Below are 22,924 nucleotides of genomic sequence, written 5' to 3' on the forward strand. Positions count from 1 at the left end.
GTAATTGCCATCAGGTACGGCTGGTGTGGGAAAACAAGTCGACGTGTATCACAGATTTACGTGGGAGGCGAATAGAATCCATGCAGCATAAACGGCTTTGAGGCGGGTCAACAGGGTCGGCAAGAAGAGGCAAGTCAAGGCGAAGTCAGCTAGCCGAACAGTCAATGAGGGCAGAGTGAGTGGCGAGGATATCCAGACCGCGAATGAGTTCGTGAGCGCAATGCTCGATGCCAGTGAAGAGAACGACGGTGTTTCTCTGAGCGATGGGCAGTCGGGCAGAGCACAGGCCAACAATAGCGACAGCCGACTGCATGACGACTGTAGATGGTGGGATAACGACGGCTTCACGAGAGTCGGATTGCAAATCGAGAACCGGATACACTATATATGCTGCATGAAAGAGTGAACATTTGGCTCGTCCAGAGCACCGCCGTTGTCGGTCCCTTCCTTACGTCCTGCGCAATTCATTCTTTTACAGCGAAGCTGTATATGGCTAACCCGGCAATTTTCTGTGTACATGCGTGTACACCTTCTCGTCGACAAAGAAAAACTGTCGCCTCCAGAGCTAGTGTAATTTTGAGCTTCCGCGTAACAGCATTATGTTTTCTAGTATGTTCAAACTACACTACGACGCTATCATGTCTGCAGGTTGTGTGGGAGTCGCAGTTTACAAATATTGTGACGCACTTTACTATGAGAAATTGAATTCCTTCAATACCGCACTTGCGCGAAGCGGAGGATCTACTAGAATGAGGATATGTGCTGCACTCCGGCACACCTACATGCGCGTGTGACGAATGTGTGCACACGATGTATCTGTTCTTGATCAGTGGGCGCTCTGCCCATTGCGTCGGTCCCGCTGAGTGTGCTGCGACCGCAATAGACATCACGGCAAGACTGGTCAAAAATTACAGTGACGGTCAGATCGTGAACGCGGGCTACGCGCAAGCGTATGGACGCCGCGAATGTGCACCGCGTCGTCGAAGTACCAACGTGGACGCTACCTTGATCTCGACGGTGCGACAACTTGTGGTGGCGGCGCTTGTGTGACGTCGGCAACAGCTTCGCTGTAAATCCACATTCACGGGGTGGAATGGCGTCCATCACCTCATGCAGAGGCAAGGACATGCAAAGGGTTTCATGGTTTCGCCCATAAACGCCGGGCGAAACTTACCAAATGCCGGACACCATGTTTAACTTTAAAGAACATCTCGGGACTCAGGCCATGCTAATTGGATTGAAGGAGGAGATGATCCTCGTTCCTGCCATACGCCACTCATCCCGGGCCACTCTCGCGCTCGACCTGAAGAGGCAATTTGACAGCGTGGCACACGAGGCGATCATTAGGAATCTTCACAACACATGATGCTCGGAAAGAAGTACAATACATTGTTCACTTTCTGTTTGACAGCACAGCCATACCCAATATCTGACTCTATCGCACTCGGATGCCGAGGCACTACCCAAGGCGCGGTCCTCTCTCCACTCCTCTTTAACATCGCGTTCCTGGGTTTCTCGGGGCGCCTGGGGAGTATACCGAGCACCAAGAGGCAAATGAGAGCGGATTTGTCTGCTCGCTTGAGATGTTATACCTTCTTGTGGTCCGGCGGCGCCGCACCAAGAAGGGTGAAGATAGCTACAGGTCACCGTAGAGGTGCAGGTTATAAAGTCCTGCATCACCCACATAATCCTGGGACTGCTGATACAAGCTGACGCAAAATGCGACCAGACGCTCAAACGCTTGCCTAGGACGACGGAGCAGGCCTTAAACATAATCCAGAGAATGGCCAACCGATACAAATGCATGAAAGAGAACGACCCCATCCACTTCGTTCAGGCCTTCGTCGTCTCTAAGGTAGCATATGCAGATACGTACGAGGTATTGACGGAGATCGACAAGGACAAAGTAAACACCCTCATTGGAAAATCCATAAAACAAGCTCCTGATCTCCCTATGGGCACGTCTACCGTCTGCTCCGCATGGTTCTCCGTAACACGTTCTCATAGATGGCCACCTGTCCAATGAAAAAATGCGCCTGGTCATGCATAGTGCATGTCTATCAAATCTTCAGCTACCTCCTCTTTTTTTTTATTGGCATATGCAGAAGCGCAAATGAAGTCCTTCCTCTCAAATACTTTTTGATGCAAAAGCGTCAAATGGCCGTTTGAGCGAAAAAGCCGGGAACGTCTGCAGCAGCGAAATAACGGCCCCTAACTTTCCATCCGCTGGGACGCTGGCTCGCGCTTGCTGGCTCGGGCAGCACGTACCGCTAAGTAGTATGAAGCATCTACATCGTAGGCAGCGAGAGCCTCGGAAGTAGCCACACGTTGGCCGTCCTTTCCAGTACACCGCAGGCGAAGTAAGGGAGCGGAAGAACGGAGCAAAATCGAGCGAGGAGGCAAACAGCGAAATCCAGCATCTTCGTCTACTCTCCCAATACACAGCGGGCGGAACGAGCTTTTACGCAAATACTACTCGCAGCGCCACACTCAAAGCACCGCTCACATGGCGTTCAATTGGACATTATTGCTTACGCCCTGATAAGAAATGCTTAGGAGCCCTCGTATTCTTTTTTTCTCCGTCCCAAAGCATCTCGTTATGTTTTAATAAAATGATTAGATTTCTTATAATAGAGTCTTCACAGCTGTCAAACTTGTTTCTTCTCTGGCTATCATTTCAATTCTTTAAGAGACGAATAATGACACAGTCATTGAGATAAACATGTGCATAGGTCCATCGGCGCCTTCTAGATAACAATAGGCTTGGGACTTTCAATTTCTAACAGAGCATAATGAGGAACAAGCCGATTTGTTTCAAATCAACTTGAACCCGCGTCATACATATTCAGAGAATCATCACTGAATGTATATATATATATATATATATATATATAGACACATGCCATGCACGGAATTCGGTGTGGCGGCTCTAATAGGACAGCGAGTCTAGCGGGAAGTGCAACAGAGAAATCCGTCTAATGCACACGCCTAATGCATGACATGTCTGGGGTGGTGAGAGGTGACTCGCTACATTGCTTCTATGTTAATCGCATTAGCGTAAACTGTCGTCTTCAGATGGCGTTTGCCGAAAGGTTTGCCGATGTGGTCTTTCAATGCGATGGCGGCCTTCGCACGTGACATCGCGCTTAATGCGCTTCTGATAGAAAGAAATGTTGAGAGTCTATTTTGTAATATCATTCACCCTTACGAATTTCTTTGCGGAACGCCTGTAAGCTGAAGCGAAAACGGTCGATGCCCTATGGCACGGCAGGACAGGGGTAGCTTCAAGGATATCAAGTAACTGAATCATGGAAAAGTAAATATGATGTAAGAACGGAATTCACACTCTCTTCCTGCTTTGCATTGTCTCCATAGAAACATTGTCCCAATGCTGCAATTAGCGCCCACTAGTCGAAGTTTGTTCTCGTCGCTGATGTGTTCAGTTCACGCTGTCCTCATTTTATTGACCCTTGTTTGTCCGATGTTGGGACGATGTCGGGCTTATGTGCAATCTAATAAAATTACTTATTTCGTTGTTTTTTAGGCAGGATGTCACTTTGGACTACAGCAAAACTACGTCTCCAGACGTGCTCAATCTGATAATAAACAACGGTAAGTACTTAAACAAGAAAGTAGTTTGGCAGTGCTGTCACATTTACATTCATTAGTCATGATCTACCATCGTTAACTACAGCTCTCGTCAAAGAAATTTAGTTAGGCTGGTAAAATACGCATTCATCTTTTGTTCCCGTTGCCAAAATCAGACATTGAGTTTTTCATCTCACTTTCTAAGCAAGGCTGTGAAAATAAACAAAAAGTGACTTCAACTGACGATATATCTGTTCTTTGAAGCATGCCTGTGCATGAACGGCGGCGATATACGAGTGTTACTTTTTTCTCAGGCCGTCATAGGGCGGGCAATACGCAGAGATAAAGTCATGACCAACAGTGACGTCACCGGGGTCCGCGGAATGTAAAAAGTGACAGTATGGCCATCAGCTATGTTTAGGCGGAGACTACACATTTCTATGACTTCAAGTGTGCTTCCAGGGTCAATGCGTATTACCTGAGTGATGGGAGGCATGGGTAACTTAAAGCGAAGCGCTTCTTTTTTTTTCGCTCTATGGCCTGCTTTTTCGGTGGTCGGCGGTCGAGAATTTAACGCAGACAAGGCGCCGATGCATAATCCCCGTGCATCTGCGCAGCCGAGTTGTGGTTCGCGTTTGCCGACGAACTCCAACAAGCCCTTTGATTAGCACGTGCTTTGATTACTAGATGTGGGACCTTTGTGGCGTCTGTAAGTTTACATGGTTTGGTCGGTAGTGGAGCTGTGTCGCGTTTCTCTACGGCCTCGGCTGACAGTTGACGGGCACGTTTGTCGTCGATGTCTGTGGCGCGTCTGTTGTGGATATGCTGGCTGTGTACCGCTTTGATTATACCGATTCTCATAGTGATTTTAATGCGAATGGTCGAAGGAGAATCTGGCCTGTGTAGAGTAAACGACCCGAGAAACACAGAGGGGCTGCGCTGACATTGTCACGCCGTCTTTATCTTGCCGTCCTCGTCTCGCTGTCGTGATACCGTTGTCGTCACGCTCTCAAGCCTCCGATCAATACATGTCGGCTAATATTTTTCCGCCATCATCAAACACCATTACCGAAGCCAGCAGTGCACTTACGAAGCATTGCTGGTCTGTTCAATTCATTCCTGCAGCCTGCATCAGCTATTTCCTCCCGATGACAATAACGTCCGATTGGTTCTACCACAACTTGCTTTTAAACGATAGCAAAGACCCGCGCAAATAAGAACAAGCTTGATCCATTGTCGTCGACTGTCATGTCAAAATTTCCATAAAATTGAACGCCAAAAAGGTTGCGATTCGGACGCATGTCGTTAGAGGAATTAGGGTAAATGCAATAACACAGAAACAGCTATAGGTTCCGCATTGTCTAGATTTTCGGCTTGGAGGGACGTTGCTGACGGTGCAGTCAAAAAGGAGAGCAGGTACAACGCGATTAGCATTACAGGCGTCGGTAGTGAGAAAACAGCGGTGTGTTAAACACTTTCAGGGCGGATTTCTCGAATTAACCAAAATAAATGCAGTGGTTTCAGGTGCCAAACCCACAGTATGCTAAGAATGCACGCTGTAGTGGTGCACACCAGAAGAATGATGACCACCTAGGGTTCTTGAACTTGCACCCAGTGCACGGTACACCGGCGCGGCTGCATTTTGCCCCCTTTGAAATACGGTTCCGTGACCCGCATTTGGTCCCGCGTCTCGTGCTTAGCAGCGCAAAGACGAAGCCACTCCGCCACCACGGCGGGTTTTGAGGAATATGAGAAGCTGTTTAGACCTGCGGACTAAATACAACTACATCAGAAATGTGAAACCGATCTGTCAGGCGGATAGGCTTGCAGATATATTCTGGCAATGGGTAACGTGATAAAGAATTGCCATCAAAACTTTTATGGCATTGAAGCGATAGGCAAAACGCGTGGTGGAGAGAGCCATGTTATTGACTTCTTGGTAAGTCATAGCACGAATCAGCGATATCGTTCCTACGAGGTTGTGCCTAGGCGCTGACTAAGGCATGAGGATAAGGTGGCTTCGAGTATTCTACGCAGAATGCAAGCCCCGTTGTCTTACGTTAGTGGCTGCCTGGTGTAATCTATGCAAGCAGACGTCGCGGCTGAGTAGCAAGGCCGATAAAGTGATGGGCGACCCGGTGGCTCTTGCCGTGTTCAGAACGATGGCATTCCTTCATGATTGCCCCAACAGTAGAACTATAGTAACCAGCAGACTGAATGATGCCTTTGCCATGATACTGTAGAGGCAAGTTGTCGACATCAAAGTGGTTCGTTGAAGTGGGATAAGTAGCGTGTTTTCCATGCCCAGTAATCCAAGATGGCCTGAATGAAGTTCACTGATGAGCTTCACATATACAATTTCATATACCCGTACCTGTTCGACAAGCATGTTTTACAAGCCTGATCAGCCTGTTCGACAAGCTATCTGGCTTGTCGAACAGGCCACGTAGCCTCTGTTTAAACAGCTTCCAGCTATTGTGCTCGTCCTCGTGCGTCTCGAAACAAGCACATGGGGTATAAAATAACAATGAAAAGCATTATGTGAAACAGCCATATTTTGCTGTACATACGTCTGCGTACTTTACGGCCTATCAAGGCGAGCTCGAAAAAAATACTTTTTCACACACACAAACATAATATATATATTGTAATGGAGAAGAGTACGCTGCGCCTCAGCAGCATTGCCATCGGCATTAGCTGTGGTTGCTGTCCTTGGAAGAACGCTTTTGACTGCTGCCCGTTCCTAATAAATCTCTTAGCAAGTGGTGGAGGCTGCTGGGTTTCCACCACCCTGGAACTTCAGAGTCGAACTCCACCCCCCATCATGCCCGACGACGCAAGCGGCAGTCCTCCAACTCCTTCAACGGCACCGCCCACCCTGGTTTGTGCCGATGCCTTGCGTTAGCAAGATCCCCCTATCTTCTCTGGTACATATGACAAAGACGTTGAAGATTGGATCTCCTAATACGAGTGAGTGAGTGCCCATAACTAGTGGGACGATGTTACCAAATTGGGAAGCATAGCCTTCTATCTCTCGGACGTTGCGAAATTATGGTTTCTAAACCATGAAGCCAATCTAACTACGTAGTTGGTCTTCAAGACGAGCTCTACTCAATTTTTCGGCCGGCCAGCAGTACGAAAGCTTCGTGTAGAATAACGTTTGCGTACATGATCCGAAGAGATAGGAGAGAATTTCACGAGCTACATTGAGGACATTGTTGACTTTTGCAAACGGGTGAACGCGTCGATGTCAGAGGAGGAGAAGATCAAACATATAATGAAGAGTATTGAGGTCGACTTGTTCCAAACGTTATTATCGAAGAGTCCTCGCAGTGTCGTCAAAGTGATAAAATTGTACCTAAGTTACGACGAGTTGCGGAGGCAACGACTTCCCAACAGACGTCCCCCTGCATCCGCCGACTCCCTGTCCAAACTTGGAGTCAGCGATGACCATGTTACTCTGTTTCTGAAGATTCGGGAATTCGTTCACGCAGAGGTCGCTCGCCAGCTATGTTTGATGTCTTCCGTCCCGGAACTACCATCCGCTTTGGCACCTACGATCCGCTACTTCAACCAGGAGTAAGTTTCTCAAGCCATTCCTACAGCCCGTGATCCGATGGCAGTCACTGCACCTCTTACTTACGCAGAAGCATTTGCCCGACCTCGTCCACAAGGAGGAGGAGGAAAAAGAAGAAAGGAGAGGCAGGGAGGTTAACCGGACTCACGTCCAGTTTGCTGCCCTACACGGGGGAAGGGGTTTAAAGGGATGAAAAGAAAGGAGAGAGAGGGAAGAAAGTACTCTCAGTATGAACACGTGCGGTTGTCCAACACTTCACAACCGGTCACTGAGGCCAGTTGACTTCATGAACTGTAACAATGCCCGCGTCGCTTTGTAAGCCTGTGACGCGTGGGGCCACGGTCCAAGAATCTTTGTCTCTGAAAACGGTCTGCTGTCTAATCGGTTTAACACACTCCGGAGAATGTCGCGTTCAATTTCATAAAGATGACAAAAACACAACACATGTTCCACCATCTCCTCACAGTTGCAAGAGTCACAGATTGGTGTGTCGGACATGCCCAGAAGGAATGAGCACGCTTTCGTAAAAGCCACCCCTAACCAGAGGCGGCAAAGTAAAGTTGCATCACGGCGGGGGAATTTCGATAGAATCTGCAGCCTCAGTGTAGGATTCAGCCGATGGAGACGACAGTTCGTAAAAATCGGGCTGCTCCATGAAGTTTCTGTCTCGGTTTGAGCGAGTAAACAAAGACCCCTCGCAGCGTCTGTCCTTGATAAGGATATAGGAACTGTCAGGGTTTCCTTATGGGCTGACTGGGCGGCATCATCAGCAAGGTCATTACCGACGATGCCACAGTGCCCCGGCAGCCATTGAAAAATGATGTCATGTCCGTTCATGAGGGCTTGATGGAGAACCTCTCTGGCCTCAACCACCAGTTGTTCATGTGTCTTGCGTTGTAATGCTGACTGCAGACTCTGAAGGGCTGCCTTGGAGTTACAAAAATGACCCACTTTCGAGGTGGTGTTTCTACGATGTAAATAACAGCAGCACGTAGGGCGGCAAGTTCTGTTGCCATAGAGGTCGTTATGTGGGACACTTTGAACTTCCTTGTGACTTGTAAGGCCGGGATGATAAAAGCGCCTGTGGAGCTGGTGCCTGAGACAGGTCCATCGGTGTAAACCTGCGCTCTTAGTTCATATACATCGTTCAGTAATGACAATGTCAACTGTCGGTGAGCTACCGTGGAATGACGGATCTTCTTTGTAATTCGCGGAATCGTGAGGTTTACTTGTGGCTGTTGTAGACACCACGGGGGTGACAGTGATCTTGCTGCTGGTGTAAAGCCCGATGGAAGGCAGCCTTGATTATGCCGCAACAAGTTTCGAAAACATGGCCTGAGGTCCCTGTGCCGGCAAAGCAGCAATGTGATGACTAGGTACGCGACACAGGTGTCGAATGTGTGCTCTGAGGTTGTCAACCATGATGTATGTTGGAACCAAGTAGTCTCTAGCAATCATGATTGTTGCATGAGGCGAGGCGCATCGTGGAAGTCCAAGACATGTCCGCAAAGCCTGGCCTTGCAAACTTTGGAGGGTACGAATATTTGTTTTGCATGTGTTCACCTAAACCGGCAAGCTGTATCGTAAAAAGCCCAGAAACAGTGTTCTGTACAGCTGCGGCATGGACCATACCAACGTTCCCCAAGTTTTTCCACACAGGAACTTCATTATATGTGCAATCGAAATTAGTCTCCGCTTCAGGTACATGCAGTGGGGGCTCCATGAAAGGTTCCTGTCAATAATCACACCTAAGAAGCGGTGAGACTTCTGGTATGTAATAGCCTGGCCATTGAGAGAAACAGGGTACGGTGTCATGGGTTTGCGCATAAACGCGATAAGCGCACACTTTTCGATGGACATACTAAAGCCTTGTTTTCGGAGATACGAACAAGTTAGGGTGGCTGCCCGATGAATTCTCGCACGCACTTGAAGACGAGTCACCGCAGAAGACCAAAGACAAATATCGTCGGACTAGATTGACAGGTGTATTGCCTTGGGTAATATTTCAGCAAGGCCAATCATAGCTAGGTTAAAGAGAACAGGGCTCAATACCCCGCCCTGAGGGACGTTGCCGTAGGTATAATAGTTGGCAGAGGGGCCATTTTCGGTCTGCACAAAGAAGAAAGTACCTTCTGGTCAAATAGTCTCTGATCCATTGAAACATACGGACATACAGCCTCCAATGAGTCAAGGATCGCTTCATGTGTGACATTATTATACGCCCCTTTCACATCAAGAAAGAGCGCCACTGATATGCGCTTGAGGCATTTTTGTTGTTGTATGTACGTTGTGAGGTCGATAACACTGTCTATTGAAGATCTGCCTCGCCGAAATCCTGTCATTGAGTCCAGGTATATATTGTGGCATTCAAGGTACCATTATAGGCGGGTAAGGATAATCTTTTCCATTACTTTTCCAATGAAACTTGCGAGGGCAATAGGGCGATATGACGTCAGGTCTAAAGGCGACTTTCCTGGTTTTAGTAGCGGTACAAGCCGACTTATTTTCCATTGCTTAGGAACAATTCCGTCATGCCATGAACGGTTGTAGTAATTCAACAGCTCTTGTCTGGCCTCTCGTCCAAGATGGGCAAGAGCTGCATAGGTGATGCCGTCAGGCCCTGGTGAAGATGAACGTCGAGAAGCAGCCAATGATGCGCCAAGTTCTTTCATATTAAATGGGAGTTCCATTTCTGGGACGCGAGGAGAGGGACGACACCAACATCTTCGGCGTTGAGGGTGACACACATGCCAGTGATCCACGCACAAAAATCATTTGCCACCTCAAGTTGCGTGTGGCAGTGATGTAGGACTAAGGCCATGAAATGATGTCGCTGTTGCGGAGACGAGCGGAGGCCACGAACTGTCCTCCAGATGTATGAAAGTGGTTTACGAGGGTCCAGTGATTCACAAAAGGGCTTCGAACGTTGTTCCTGCAATTTGTCCAAATGGCGCTGGATTTTCTTCTGTGTTCTTCGTGCCATTCTCAGGTCACAAACTGCCTTCGTGCGCCTGTATCTCCTTTCAGCTCATCGTCGAAGTGCCGTTAGCCTCTCCAGTTCTACGTCAAATTGGGAACGCTTCGCTGTCAACGTCAGGAGGCATGAAGCTTCTCTCATTGCGTCTGAGATGGTATCATCTAGGCTATGGCCAAGGTCTTCTCTGCATGCATTTTCCATATGTAGCCTAAATTTAGTCCAATCGATACGTTGCACTGCATTCGACGAGGAGGAATTGTTTAGCCCCCTGATCTTCAAGCAAGTGGGAATATGGTCACTTTCATGTGCTTCTATGTCTGAAAACCACTGTACATGCGAGCTGAAGCATTGTGATACCAAAGTCAAATCCAGGCAACTGCTGTACTTAAGCCCTCGCAGGTATGTAGGACTGCCATCATTCATCACACAAAGGTCGTGATCATTGGCAAATGACAACAGATTCCTGCCTCTGAAATTAATTGCCGAGCTACCGCAGAGTAAGTGATGTGTGTTGAAATCGCCCGTTATAATCCAAGGACCACTGGTATGTAACAATATGTCTCGCAGTCTATCGCATTCAATTCGTCCTGACGGCGATAAGTAGACACCAATGAGTGTGAATGACACGTGTTTCTTTTTTACACGTAGGAAGACATACTGATTGTCATCATGTGGTTGTACTGCATGGTGGGCATACGTAAAATCCGTGTGGATGTAAACGACAATTTGCTGCGCTCCTCGCACGTCGACGATAAAAATGGTTCGTACCCTGACAGTTTGATGGGAGTAAGTACGTTGGGTTCACAAATAAAGAATATGGGAATCCGATTGGTGAAAATATATTGACGGAAGGATGAGAGGCGGAACCTCAAGCCTCAGGTGTTCCACTGTAAAATCGAAGCTTGTCTGACCTCAGTGCGAAATGACAGTATTGGACGAGCCATGGTGTCTACTCAAGGCTTGCAAGTACTGAATTTAGAGCATCCAGTACCTGTAGTGCACTTTGAGCTGATGGCGTTTCTAGCTTGCCTAGGAGCACGCGAATGACGTTCATCATCGATCGAAGCATCGCGATCACTTGTTTGTCCTCTTCAGGCAGTTTATCGGTGGGAGGTTCAGGATTCGTGGTTGCCGATGTGCACTGTGAATTTACGGGTGGCTGTGGTGTTGGCAACCTAGGCCAAGCTGTATCAGTCGCAGCCTCACTTTTATTGCGATAGCAATTATATGGACACTCAAAAGCAGATTTCTGCCGTCGGCGTCGCCGTCGCCGTGAGGTTCCGGATGACGTCAATGGAGATGAAATCGTCGCCGCGCGCCGAACGCTGTATGTGCGAGTGAAAGGGCGCGAGGGGCGCGCGCTTTCACGGGGAGTGAACGCACGGCGGAGAACAAACGCGCGTTCCGCGCCGTGCTCGCTTAAGGGCTGCAGAAGTAGGCATCTCTTTCCTCCTTTACAATCACCATATATGTAGAGCAAACGCGCCTTCTTCCGACGCGCGAGAGGCCGTGGGGGAGGGGGGGAGGGAAGGGAGGCGACGTTTAGCTGCGGCACCAAGTGCCTATTTATATCAGAGGCTCCGGCAACAGTCACCAACGCCGCACGCATTTTGAGCGAACGCGGGCAAAACGCCGACGGCGTCGACAACAGTTCTGCGTGCTGCCGGTGCTGCTGCATGTCCAATTTTATACAGCTTATAAAGCTAATATCATTACTCCGTATAGCTCTCTACAAATTTGCTATCGCAATTGATGCTTTGCCTTTCAGGTGAAATTGCGACTTTTTTCCAGCATTCTGGTTCCTATGAGCCGTGACTGGTCTGGGCGGCAAGGGAGGTGGAGCCGGTGGATATGCGACAGACGCGGTAGAGGCGCTGACTTCCTTTAAAGGGCCCCTAAACCACCTCAGATATTTTTTGAACATTTCAAGTAAACACGCGCATCGAGTTCAGAATGCAATCACGAACAACGATGCCAAACGCTGCAGCGCTACGCGCCGCGGGCGCGCCACAAAACCAAAAAAACAATGCCGTCCTCCTCCCCTCGCCTTTGCGGAACCCCAGCGGTCGTCACGACGTCAGCAGGGGGAATCTGGTGATGTCAACGGTGGAAACGATGTCCGTTGGTCGAACAAGAACCTACGACTTCCGGTTTGTCTGCTAGCAGGTACGCGCGCTCCCTGCTCGTCCTCGCCGTGTTGCTCGCTTGCGCATCGGTATTTACAGCCCGCAACGCAAGTGCCAAATGACCAAATCGCTCGTGTTCCAACACAGTCATGCTTAGCGGTCTGATTAGCTGCACGAATAGAGTGCGACAGTGTTGGCCTTTCCAGACGTGCGCGCAACACAGGGTCTATATAGCGGCACGCTTCGCATAACACGCGCCGGCACCGCAGCAACATCGGGTAGCCGAGAAGCGCCGAGTCTACGTCCACGTTACCGGCACGCTAACTCGCCGCACGCCGTTTGCCATTCGCGGGCTGCCGTTCGACAGCGGTTTTGCTCGCGAGCGGCAAGATTTCCTTGCCGTACGTAGAGAGGATGAGACCGGGACTCATTTCTGCGGCAGCCTCACCGCCGCTGATCGCTCGACGGCGCCGATATCGTCGCTAGGCCTTTTCCGGATCCCTTCAAAGCTAAAGCGGACGGCGCTTCGAAATGAATTACCGACGCTCACAAGCCGCAATATTTTCTTATCGTTGTTATCGCTCTTCGCAACTAATTGTACACAAAGAAGAAAAATACGCTGATATTAGCGGCACAGTTGGCTGCGATGCGAGCACAGCCGAGCCGGTCGTCTCCCGTCGGTAGCCGTGCACTCAGCAGCAGCCGATGTTTTCGTTGCTGGTGGCGGAGGCGCGCAGCTTCGCGGTCGTGGATTGGCCCGTTGATGGTGCAGCGGGCGGGGCGCCGGCCGAACTGCCGTCTACTTTGGACACCTCTCGCGCGGCAGACAGGAGGCCGGTTCGTCGTCCGTATATGTGCCGCTAGCATGGCTAGCGTGGACGTGCCTTAACCGGAAGTAGGCAGTGTTTTGAGAAGCGCGTCGGCGATGACGTATGTCACGTGACATTTCGAGCAGCACTCGGCGAGGAGGGGAGACCAGCCGACGAGGAGAGAAGCGAAGGAAAGAGCGAAATGAGAGAGGGCCGTTTTTCGTTCATCAAGCGCGTGTAACTCCGCTATTACGGCACCATTTCGAAAAATGCTCGCGGTTACGTGTTCGTTGTAGACTCATGCACAACTGCAACACCACAACTAAATTTCGACCTCTGGGTGGTTTAGGGGCCCTTTAAGGAACGTCGGAGACGATATCGCCGCTTTCTGATGGTTTTGGCAGCCTCTCGGTGAGACGAATGGTCTCTCGCCAGTTGTGTTAATACAGCCAGCTCCTTTTCCATGTTTGGCCAATCCTTTGACGAAGCTTCATGGGGCCCATGACAATTCGAGCATTTAAGAACAGTGGCCCTGCAATCATCCGCGGAGTTCGTTTCAGCGCCGCGAGAACACACGGCTGCATTCTCGCATACGCTTCTCCCGTGACCCAGCTTCATGTATTTGAGGCATTGTAGTGGCTTTTTTACGAAAGGTCGCACAGGATGTCGAAAGTGGCTCACCTTTACATATGAAGGTAGAGAGTCTCCCTTGAACAGTATTTTCAAACAGCGTGAGTTGCCCAGGCGGGTAACACTCGCGATGACATCAGCTTCATTGGCTGGTTTCACAAGAACTTCCAAGTCGGAGCTGGCAATCGCGGCATCTACATCGTAGATGACACCCGTGACGACGTGAGAGCCCAGTGGGATGTGGTAACGGACCTTCATGTCATCCTGGTCGGTCATGTTGCGCAGGCTATTTAGTGCGGCTGCATGCGTAACATCAATCGCCAAGACATTCTTGAGTGTGTTTACTCTGATGTCGATAATTTCATTCGGCACCAGTGCCTCTAGCAGCACTCAAACCGTTTGCCTGTTGAGGCGTTTCATGTTCCCGTTGGGTACAACAGGAACGAAGAGGATGGTCTTGGTGTGCAGGCCTCTGCTGTGGTCTTTCATTCAATGTGCTCGAGGACGAAGAGGTCCTGGTGTTGCGTCTTTTCGCTTTACGGCTCACAACAAATTCGAAGTCGTCGTCGGAGGCCTCCTCGCTGCTCAGAGAGTAGATATGGGTGTCCTCGCTGTCAGAGTCACTGTGACGGCCAGTCCGCTTTCTTGACGCGGCCACTGCTGGCGTCGCCGAATCTGGCAGACGTCCGAGGTGGTCCGCGTCCATCGCCGACGGACAAAGAATCGACTTCTCAGAGGTATACGTACAATTCCACAAAAATGGCAAGAGATACTCAAACAACGTTCTGCCAAGTAGGCCCACAATCAATCGCGGCCCCTTATATGCATCTACCACCAACCTTTTCGCCACCACCTAAGCCGCTACTATACCGACAGCGTTTTCCGACTTCTCAGCCACGAGTCGCAGCTTACCCCCAACAATATCGCACCTTCGATGACCGTCCAATATGTTTTGCTTGTGGTGGTGCTGGTCATATGGCGCGCCATTGCCGTCGTACGTCGCATGCTTCCTTTCGCGAACCTCTGGCGAGTGCCACATTTCTCCGCTCTGCTTTCCTCGTCACTTTCCATCCTTCCTACCTCTTCCTTTTGTCCTGTTCGCCCGCTCACCATCTCCACGCCCGCCGCTCACCATCTCCACGTCGTCGCTCGCTTTCTCCGATGCGTCGCCGTACCGGACCCACCGAGTAGCAAAACTGATGGCCGCAGTTCCCGAGGAACGAACTCCGTCCACGTCGCAATTCACAAGTCCTCGTCCCTCTCCAGCCAACGCACTTGAAGTTTATGTCGAATCAATCGCCGCCCTGGCACTTGTCTATACAGGAGCCGCCAAGCCGTAATTTCCGCCAAAGTCTGTGGCATACTAAGCAAGGTTCTGACGCCTTTATCCGACCTCTCTCTTCGAGCCGCGAACGCTCAAAACATTACGCCTCTCGCTGCCTGTACTGCTCGAGTCTTCATTCAAGAACTTCTGTAGTCCATCTAATTTGTCGTGCTGCCCTCATGTTCCCATGACATTAAATTAGGCTGGTACTTCCTTGCAAACAATAACTCCATTATTGACTGTTGTCACGCCGAGCTAGAACTTTGTGCGCTTCACGATTTTGAGACAATCGACAACCGATTTTCTAGCGATAAACTGTTTGTGTCCGAAGACAATGCCGTTCCTCCGTGCTCTCCCCTGCTTGCGCCTGTGTCCGGCGCCGCTATTTTGTTGGCACTGTGCTCTTTACGCCCCCTTAAGTGTTCATTCGCCGCAAATGTTCTACTCTGCCCTTTGCTCTCCTTACTCTCCACAGAGGCGTCACGAAGGTGCTCGTCGACAACCCCACGGCATGCCATTTACATTTATTTCGTGGCGAATGCCTAGGCCTCGTTCAGCCGGTCGACACCTTTTGCATCTTCTACGTACTTCTAAGGACCTTAGCGCACTTACTTGTGACCCTGCCGTTGATCAATTCCTCCTCGACGCTTTCCACCGCTCCATTCATGATGGAACGTCATCTTCCTAAACGAAGCCAGCTGCTCACTCTCCTGCAGAAGTTCCGCGCTTCTTTTTGACAGCCCTGCTTCCGGTTTGGGTCGCACGTCGACCGTTTTTCTTCACTAGATAGATACGGGCAGCCATGCACCTCTACGGCAACGCCATTATTGGGTATCCGCCTCCAGGCAGCATATAATTGACGACCAGGTTGCTGACATGCTGGCATTTTGCAGCCTTCAAACAGTCCCTGGGTGTCACCGGTCGTCCTTGTTAAGAAAAAAATCACAGCATATCCACGAAGTGAATGATGATGAGTGGGCGAAGCACTGGGGGATCATTCTGGTAATCCACAGCTACGGACGAGAGATAAAGAGAGCGCGCGTCGGGAACGAACGCCCTTGTGCAATGCAGCGCCCCTAGCTACGGACAAGAAAGAGAGCGCGCATCGGGAACGAACGCCCTTGTGCACCGCAGCGCCGCTAGCTATGGACGAGATAGAAAGAGAGCGCGTGGCGGGAACGAGAGAAAGAGAACGCGCGTCGGGAACGAAAGAGAACGCGCGTCGGGAACGAACGCCCTTGTGCACCGCAGCGCACCTACCTACGGACGAGAGAGAAACACGCCGGAAGCGTTCTCCGGAAGCTGGAAGCGGAACCGGAAGTGGAAACGGAAGCGGAAGTCCGCTTCCGGTTATACTATACATATACATAATATATGTATATATGCGTATACATACATACATAGCGGTCTCCATGCCAACCAGAGCTACGGACTTACTCCATCTAGTGAACACTTCATAAAACTACAGGTGGCTACATACGGAGGAAGGACAGACCCATGCCCTAAGGAGCTTCGCCCCTAAAAAGGATGACTATTCGGTTCTGCGTCGACTACCGACGTCTGAACAAGATAACGCGCAAGGACGTTTACCCGTTACCGGGCATCGCCGACGCCCTCGAATATTTGCAGGGAGCAGAGTTCTATTCTTCCATGGATTTACGTTCCGGATACTGGCAAGTCCCTATGTCCCCTCTGATCGACATAAAACAGCATTTGTGATATCTGACAGATTATACGAATTTACCGTGACGCCTTTTGCCCTGTGTAACACTCCAGCCACTTTTGAGAGGCTGATGCAGAATATTTTACGCGGCCTCAAATGGAACACATGTCTGTGCTACCTGGATGACGTAGTCATCTTTTTCTCTGATTTGCGCACACATCTCAGCCGTCTCGAGCACGTTCTGAAATCTCTCACTGACGCGGGACTTAAAAAAATGCTTCAAAGTTTCGTTGGTTTATGCTCGTGTTTCCGACGTTTAAACCGAAATTTCGCATCCATAAGTGCACCCCTGACAGACCTTCTAAGCGGCGACAAAGAGCTTTCAGCTTGGTAGCTCGCCGGTGACTCAGCTTCGCGTGACGCAGCTCACCTCGACACCTATCCTCCGCCACTTCGACCCTGGAGCCCCCACCGAGTTCCACACCGATGCCAGCGGCGCCGGACTTGGCGCCGTAATCGCACGACGGAAAGCGGGGTTCGATGAATATGTCGTTGCCTACGCGAGCTGCACTATGACAAAAGCAGAGGCTAATTACTCGGTTACCGAGAAAGAGTGTTTAGCCAATATTTGGGCCCTTGGAAAATTTCGGCCTTATTTGTATGGTCACACGTTCGACGTCGTCACTGACCACCATGTCCTTTGTTGGCTGTCCAGCCTTAAGGACCCTTTCGGCCGACTTGCTTGCTGGGCCCCTAAGCTACAGGGGTGCGACATCCGCGTTCTTTACCGTTCCAGCCGGAAAAACACTGACGCTGACGCTCTTTCTCGCTCACCGGTCTCAGCTGACAGCGCTTGACTATCCATTATTGAGCCCACACTTACTTCACATACGCTGTGCAACGTGCCGTCGCAGCAGCGCAAGGATCCCTGGATCAATGCTCTCATCAGCATCCTTTCTGATCCATCCACCTCTTGACCATCTCGCGCTCTTCACCGCCAGGCTACCCACTTCTGCATTCGCGATGGCCTTCTTTATCGTCGTACCTACCTTTCTTATGGACTCAAGTGGCTGCTTGTGATACCCCACCATCTCCGTGACTTCATCTGCAACGCTTTCAACGCAGACCCACAGTGCTCGCATGCCGGCCTCTCCAATAGCTACGCTCGACTACGCCTCCGATTTTATTGCCGCAGCATATAACTACGTGTGAACGTTCATTCGCTCCTGTGCTCAATGCCAACGCCGATAATTGCCTCCCGGACAAACCTACCCGTCATAACCCCTTCCCTGCCCTAGTCGACCCTTTCATCGTGTTTGTATTGACATATACGGACCGCTACCATCCACTCCAGTAGGGAACCACTGGATTATTGTTGCAGTGGATCACTTGACCCGTTATGCTGAAACAGCCGCTCTGCCGACTGCCACCGCCCGCGACGTTGCATCGTTTCTGTTACGCCATTTCGTTCTGCGCCACGGTGCCCCTCGCGAACTTCTGAGCGATAGAGGCTGAGCCTTTCTTTCGGATGTTTTGAAGGCACTACTCGACGAATGCTGAATCGTCCACCGCATAAGTACAGCGCTTCATCTACAAACTAACGGCATGACAGAGCACTTCAACCGTACCCTTGTTGGTATGCTATCAATGTACGTCGCCTCTGATAATTCAAATTGGGACTAAGTTCTCCGTTTCGTGACGTATGCGTACAATACTGCGGCCCGAGCAACTACTGTATTTTCCACATACTTTCTTTTATATGGACGAGAACCTTCTAATACGTTCGATACAATTTTCTCATATAAACCTGATGCGTTCGAAAGTACTCCGCCATCTGAAGCAGCTCGACATACTGAGGAATGCTGCCAGCTTGCCCGCTCTTTTTCCACCGAGGACCAGTGGCAACAGCAATCCCGTTAATCTGCCGACCGTTCTGCACCAATATTTCCCCCTGGCTCTCTACTCTGGCTTCGGGTACCCGCTACCGCACCGGGCCACTCCGCAAAACTTGTCGCAAAATACCGTGGACCCTACCGCGTCCTGGAGCAAACGTCCTCCGTCAATTACCTCGTGGAGCCCCTCACGCCATCGAGAGACCTGCATCTATAGAGAGAGAGAGAGAGAGAGAGAGGGACAGAGAGACAGAGTGAGAGTGCCATACGGGTATTATTATGGAAAGCTCGCAGTCTACCAATTATTTGCAAATGAATGGTACGCTTCAGCCTAATGCCTTACGAGTGACGCTAAATTGAAATAAAGGAAGCTCTAAGAATTTTGTTCAAATCATTGTGCAATTTACAAACATCAACCAACAAAGAAACCTCCGAATATTTCACTTTCGGATTTCATAATTTTAATTTCGGCCCTTACATTCTTCGAAATATTTAACCAAATCTGTGTCGTTTTAACTTTGCAAGGCACCTGAAGGTAGGCTGTTGGCTTCTTCGCTGAGCTACCCATGAATGCGTTCGTAGATATTAGTGCAAGATAGCACAAAGCCCCAGAGTTGTTCTAAGCATATTCAACAAATTTATCTTTTCTTCAATATTTAAAGCATGGCGTATTTCGCTGACTGGATGGGTATATCCATTACCAATGACCGGAACACAAAAAGAACGTAACGAAGAATATGAATCAAGAAATGATTGTGCACGGAGAATTCGCACACAAAAAAGAAAGCTGTGCAGATATGAAGAAGAGCAATATTTCCAGATACGACCTAACAGCAGCAACGTTTCTGTCAGTTAAAATCCATGAACGTTTTTTTTTCCACTAAAATATCAGGGTCAATGTGTGGGCGCTAATAGTTAATAGGGTCGACTAATTTGGGCGAGTGCAGTTCTAGTATAGGCTTTATGTTTCAATTTATTTGCCACGAATCTAGTTCATTTTTCCAAATCAATAATTTCTCGGTGAACCCATTTTACAGAACAGATAACCTTTTTCTTTCCAGACACAGATCACCAATATACAGCCAAAAGCCTGTACAGTGACTTCAAAACATGCTCCATCTTCAAGTATTACGGCGAATACGAAAGTAAGTATGTTGTGTCCTACTATTTTTCTCAGATGGAATCAATGCCTCGAAGAAGTGAAGTTAAAGTTTGGAAAAGGCGCACTTCAGACCTGATACTGTATTACGTTGTTCTCAACACAGTGTAAAGATGAGCATTAAATAAATTGATTAGTACTGTACGATTGAATAACTCATGGCAAAAAGGGATGCATATTTTAGCAAAATCTATGCTATGAACAAACGGCAGGTCTGCTAAAAAACAAGCAACGAAAAACTTCGAGCAATGCAGTCTATGCTGTCAGAATGGAATGCTTCAAAGAAGTGGAAGTTAACTTTACAGACAAATTTTGAAACTGTAAAAGTATTAAACCATGCGTAGCAGAGTACCATGCCGAGATATAAGAATTATTGGTATTGTAGGATTCAACAAAGAATACTGTTGAAATTGCGCAACTGGCCTCTCATGGAAGACAAAATGTTAATAAAGTGTGCCCTGCTTCGGCGCACAATGTTAAGAATGCGCTAACGAGCATCTGTAGATAAAATGGCGTATGCAATCGTTCTCTACCAAATGACAATTACCTTTTGCGCGAGTGTTATGGTAAATTTTTGATCTCTCCAATTTCATTATTATCGCTTCCCGGTTGTAGGGTAGCCAACTAGACGCATTTCCGGTTAACCTTCTCTTCTCATTATGTTCCCCCTCTCGCTTACTAAACTTTTGCTCCCTGTCCTTTCTGGGCACTCTATTTAAGCAATGACTTAGGTTAAGTCTACCGATTTAACAATATGCATTTGATACGCACTGCGACTTCGCTTGGGTGCTACTTCCTACCTCAAACTTCGATATGTTATGGCAAGCTCGTCTCGAAAGATTTTCTTACGCGAATACACCGCACGTGATCACCTATAATTCAGAGATATTCGCAAAAAAAAAGAACACACAGGAAAATTCGTGTTCCGGCAACATTCATATGGGGACGGCTTACCAGCGAAGCTGTTTAGCTAGATTCATGGTCGGCATACATTAAAAAATCATAATTTTTATTGCATACGGCACCACACTACGCCGACACAAGTGTCGGCGCGGTCACCGCATGACCCATGCATTTGCCGCAACCGCTGCTCCAGCTGCGCCAGCACCTCCTGCACGCGTGACGTTATAACCAGAGAAGCGCAGTCCTCGCGCAGAGGCGCGTTCACCACACTCTTTCCCCCTCTCCTTAACCGGTCTCCATTGCTGCAGCGCCGTCGCCACACTGTTCCCCGCGCTCCCTTGCCCGTCACCATTCCTGTCCACGCGCCGTGATATGGACGTAAGCCACGCGCAGGATAGCCCCCCCCCCCCTCCCCTCCCCCGCCCTGGGAACGCAGGTGAGGTGATGCATAGGGGGGCTAGAGGAAAACAGCTTGGCTGTAAAAAATCCGAGGACATCTAAGCACTTCTTATGAGTTGTGAATGCGAAAGCACTTCTGTCCAATTGAACGCCGCTGAGCGGTTCTTCGAGTTATGAACTTCTCGAGAGCAAGCGAGCGCGTTGAAGCGCTTGGCGCATTGTGATTTGCCCTTACCGAGGCGCAGTTAGAAGACAGGAGAGAGCATGCGCCCCCAAGGAACGCGCGGATAACACAGGCTTCCGAGAGCGTCAGCGAGGGTGACGTGCCGTCGCGGTGATGCCCTTGTCGACGTAGCGTGCATGTATTGCACGTGAATCAGTTGTATAAGCACGCGTAAGCCGAAATCTACATCAGGAACTACATAGAAACGTTACGAGGGGAGAAGGGGCAGCGTCTTCCGACGCTGCACGAGGACTGGGGCGCTATAACGTAAAATGATTCCTAACTGTTTTGATTCCAAACTCCTGACGTCAAATTTACGTAACAACCAACGCAAGAATCGGGCGGTGACCCGCAGCGTTGTCTGAACAACCCAATCGAACACTCTCCTCGTTTATAGGAGGTCACCTATGTTCGATTTCTAAACCAATAACATTGTCTACACTCAGCTGTTTTTCTTATCTAATTGGCTGACAAGAGGCGAGGAGCACGCTCTAGTGGAGAGGGTTTCGATGGGGCTGAGTCAGCACAGTGAAAATAGATAACCGCATGAAGAGGGTTGTGCCGGCTTCTCCGATTGGTCCGTTTCGCCTTACTTAGCTTGTAGTGGGTGGTCGAAAACCGCGGCGGCGTGCAACGGAAGGATAAAAATGCCGCTAAAACGGATCTTCAGCAAGGTAGAGTTGGCAGAGCGATGTCGTATGCATGCCGAAAGGGCTCCGATAACGTTTTACTTCCACACCAAAAGGTTTATCATGCGCAAATAAATACATGCTGACCATCAGGGGCGAGTAGCGAGGGCCTGAGCGATCGGTGGGCAGCCATTTTCTATTCCTTTCGGAACGGGGCAGTCCGTGGCTATTCAGAAAAATTTTCAGTTTTGTTCGGCACATTAGTGCATTTTTTTCGCGTACACGTCACTTTAATGTGGTGAGTTCTCGCGGTTTTGTGACGTCGCGTGACAGACAGGCGAAGTGGACGTAGCCAGAAAACATTGGACCAATAGCAGGGGGCTAATGGTGAAAAGGCGTCGAATCAGGAACGATTATTTTTCTTTTGTGTGGTTGAATCATGCATAATCAGTGTGTACACGTTATATCAGATGGGGAGCTAACGCGGTCTTCGTGACGTCGCGTGACTGACAGGCGAAGTTGGGAGTGGCCCGAAGATATACTTTAAAAGAGTTGAATGTTGGGCTAGTTGGTATTTTGACATAAGAACCATCTTGAAATGCAGCGCAACGGGACGGCACAACAGAGAGGAAGACGAACACAGGCGCTATGCTAGCAATGCTAGCAATGACGCTATGCTATATTCATGCTAGCAATGACGCTGTCCTTAAAGTTTTTCGTTATATGGACGACTTCTTAATACTTTTAACAAGAAATGCTCCATCTCGTATCCGCATGCGCAAAAGTGTGTTCTCGATGATTTCAATAATCATGGCAAAGGGCTGACTTTCACATGTGAGCTTCCAGAAGAAGGAGAGCTGCAGTTTTTAGATTTACGCCTGAATTTCAGCGAAAGCCACGTGTGCTGGGCATATTCCCCGCGGGCCCAAAAAGAGCTCCTCCCATACAAATCAGCTCACTATAAGATAATTAAAAGAGGCATTGCAGCACTGTGTTTGGAATCCGCGCTTCGGAAGTCGTGTGTT

At 49.3% G+C, this 22,924-nt stretch overlaps 1 protein-coding gene across 1 annotated transcript in view; it reads left to right on the forward strand.

Moving 5' to 3' along the window:
- LOC119462851 (uncharacterized) overlaps positions 1-22,924 on the forward strand; it is a 39,013-nt gene that overhangs the window by 12,592 nt on the left and 3,497 nt on the right. Inside the window, exons 3-4 of the mRNA XM_049673110.1 lie at positions 3,545-3,612; positions 19,648-19,731. Coding sequence (XP_049529067.1) covers positions 3,545-3,612; positions 19,648-19,731 — 152 coding nt within the window. The remainder of the gene's footprint in view (positions 1-3,544; positions 3,613-19,647; positions 19,732-22,924) is intronic.

This window comes from Dermacentor silvarum, chromosome 8 (genome assembly GCF_013339745.2).
Source record: "Dermacentor silvarum isolate Dsil-2018 chromosome 8, BIME_Dsil_1.4, whole genome shotgun sequence".
NCBI classification, from domain to species: domain Eukaryota; kingdom Metazoa; phylum Arthropoda; class Arachnida; order Ixodida; family Ixodidae; genus Dermacentor; species Dermacentor silvarum.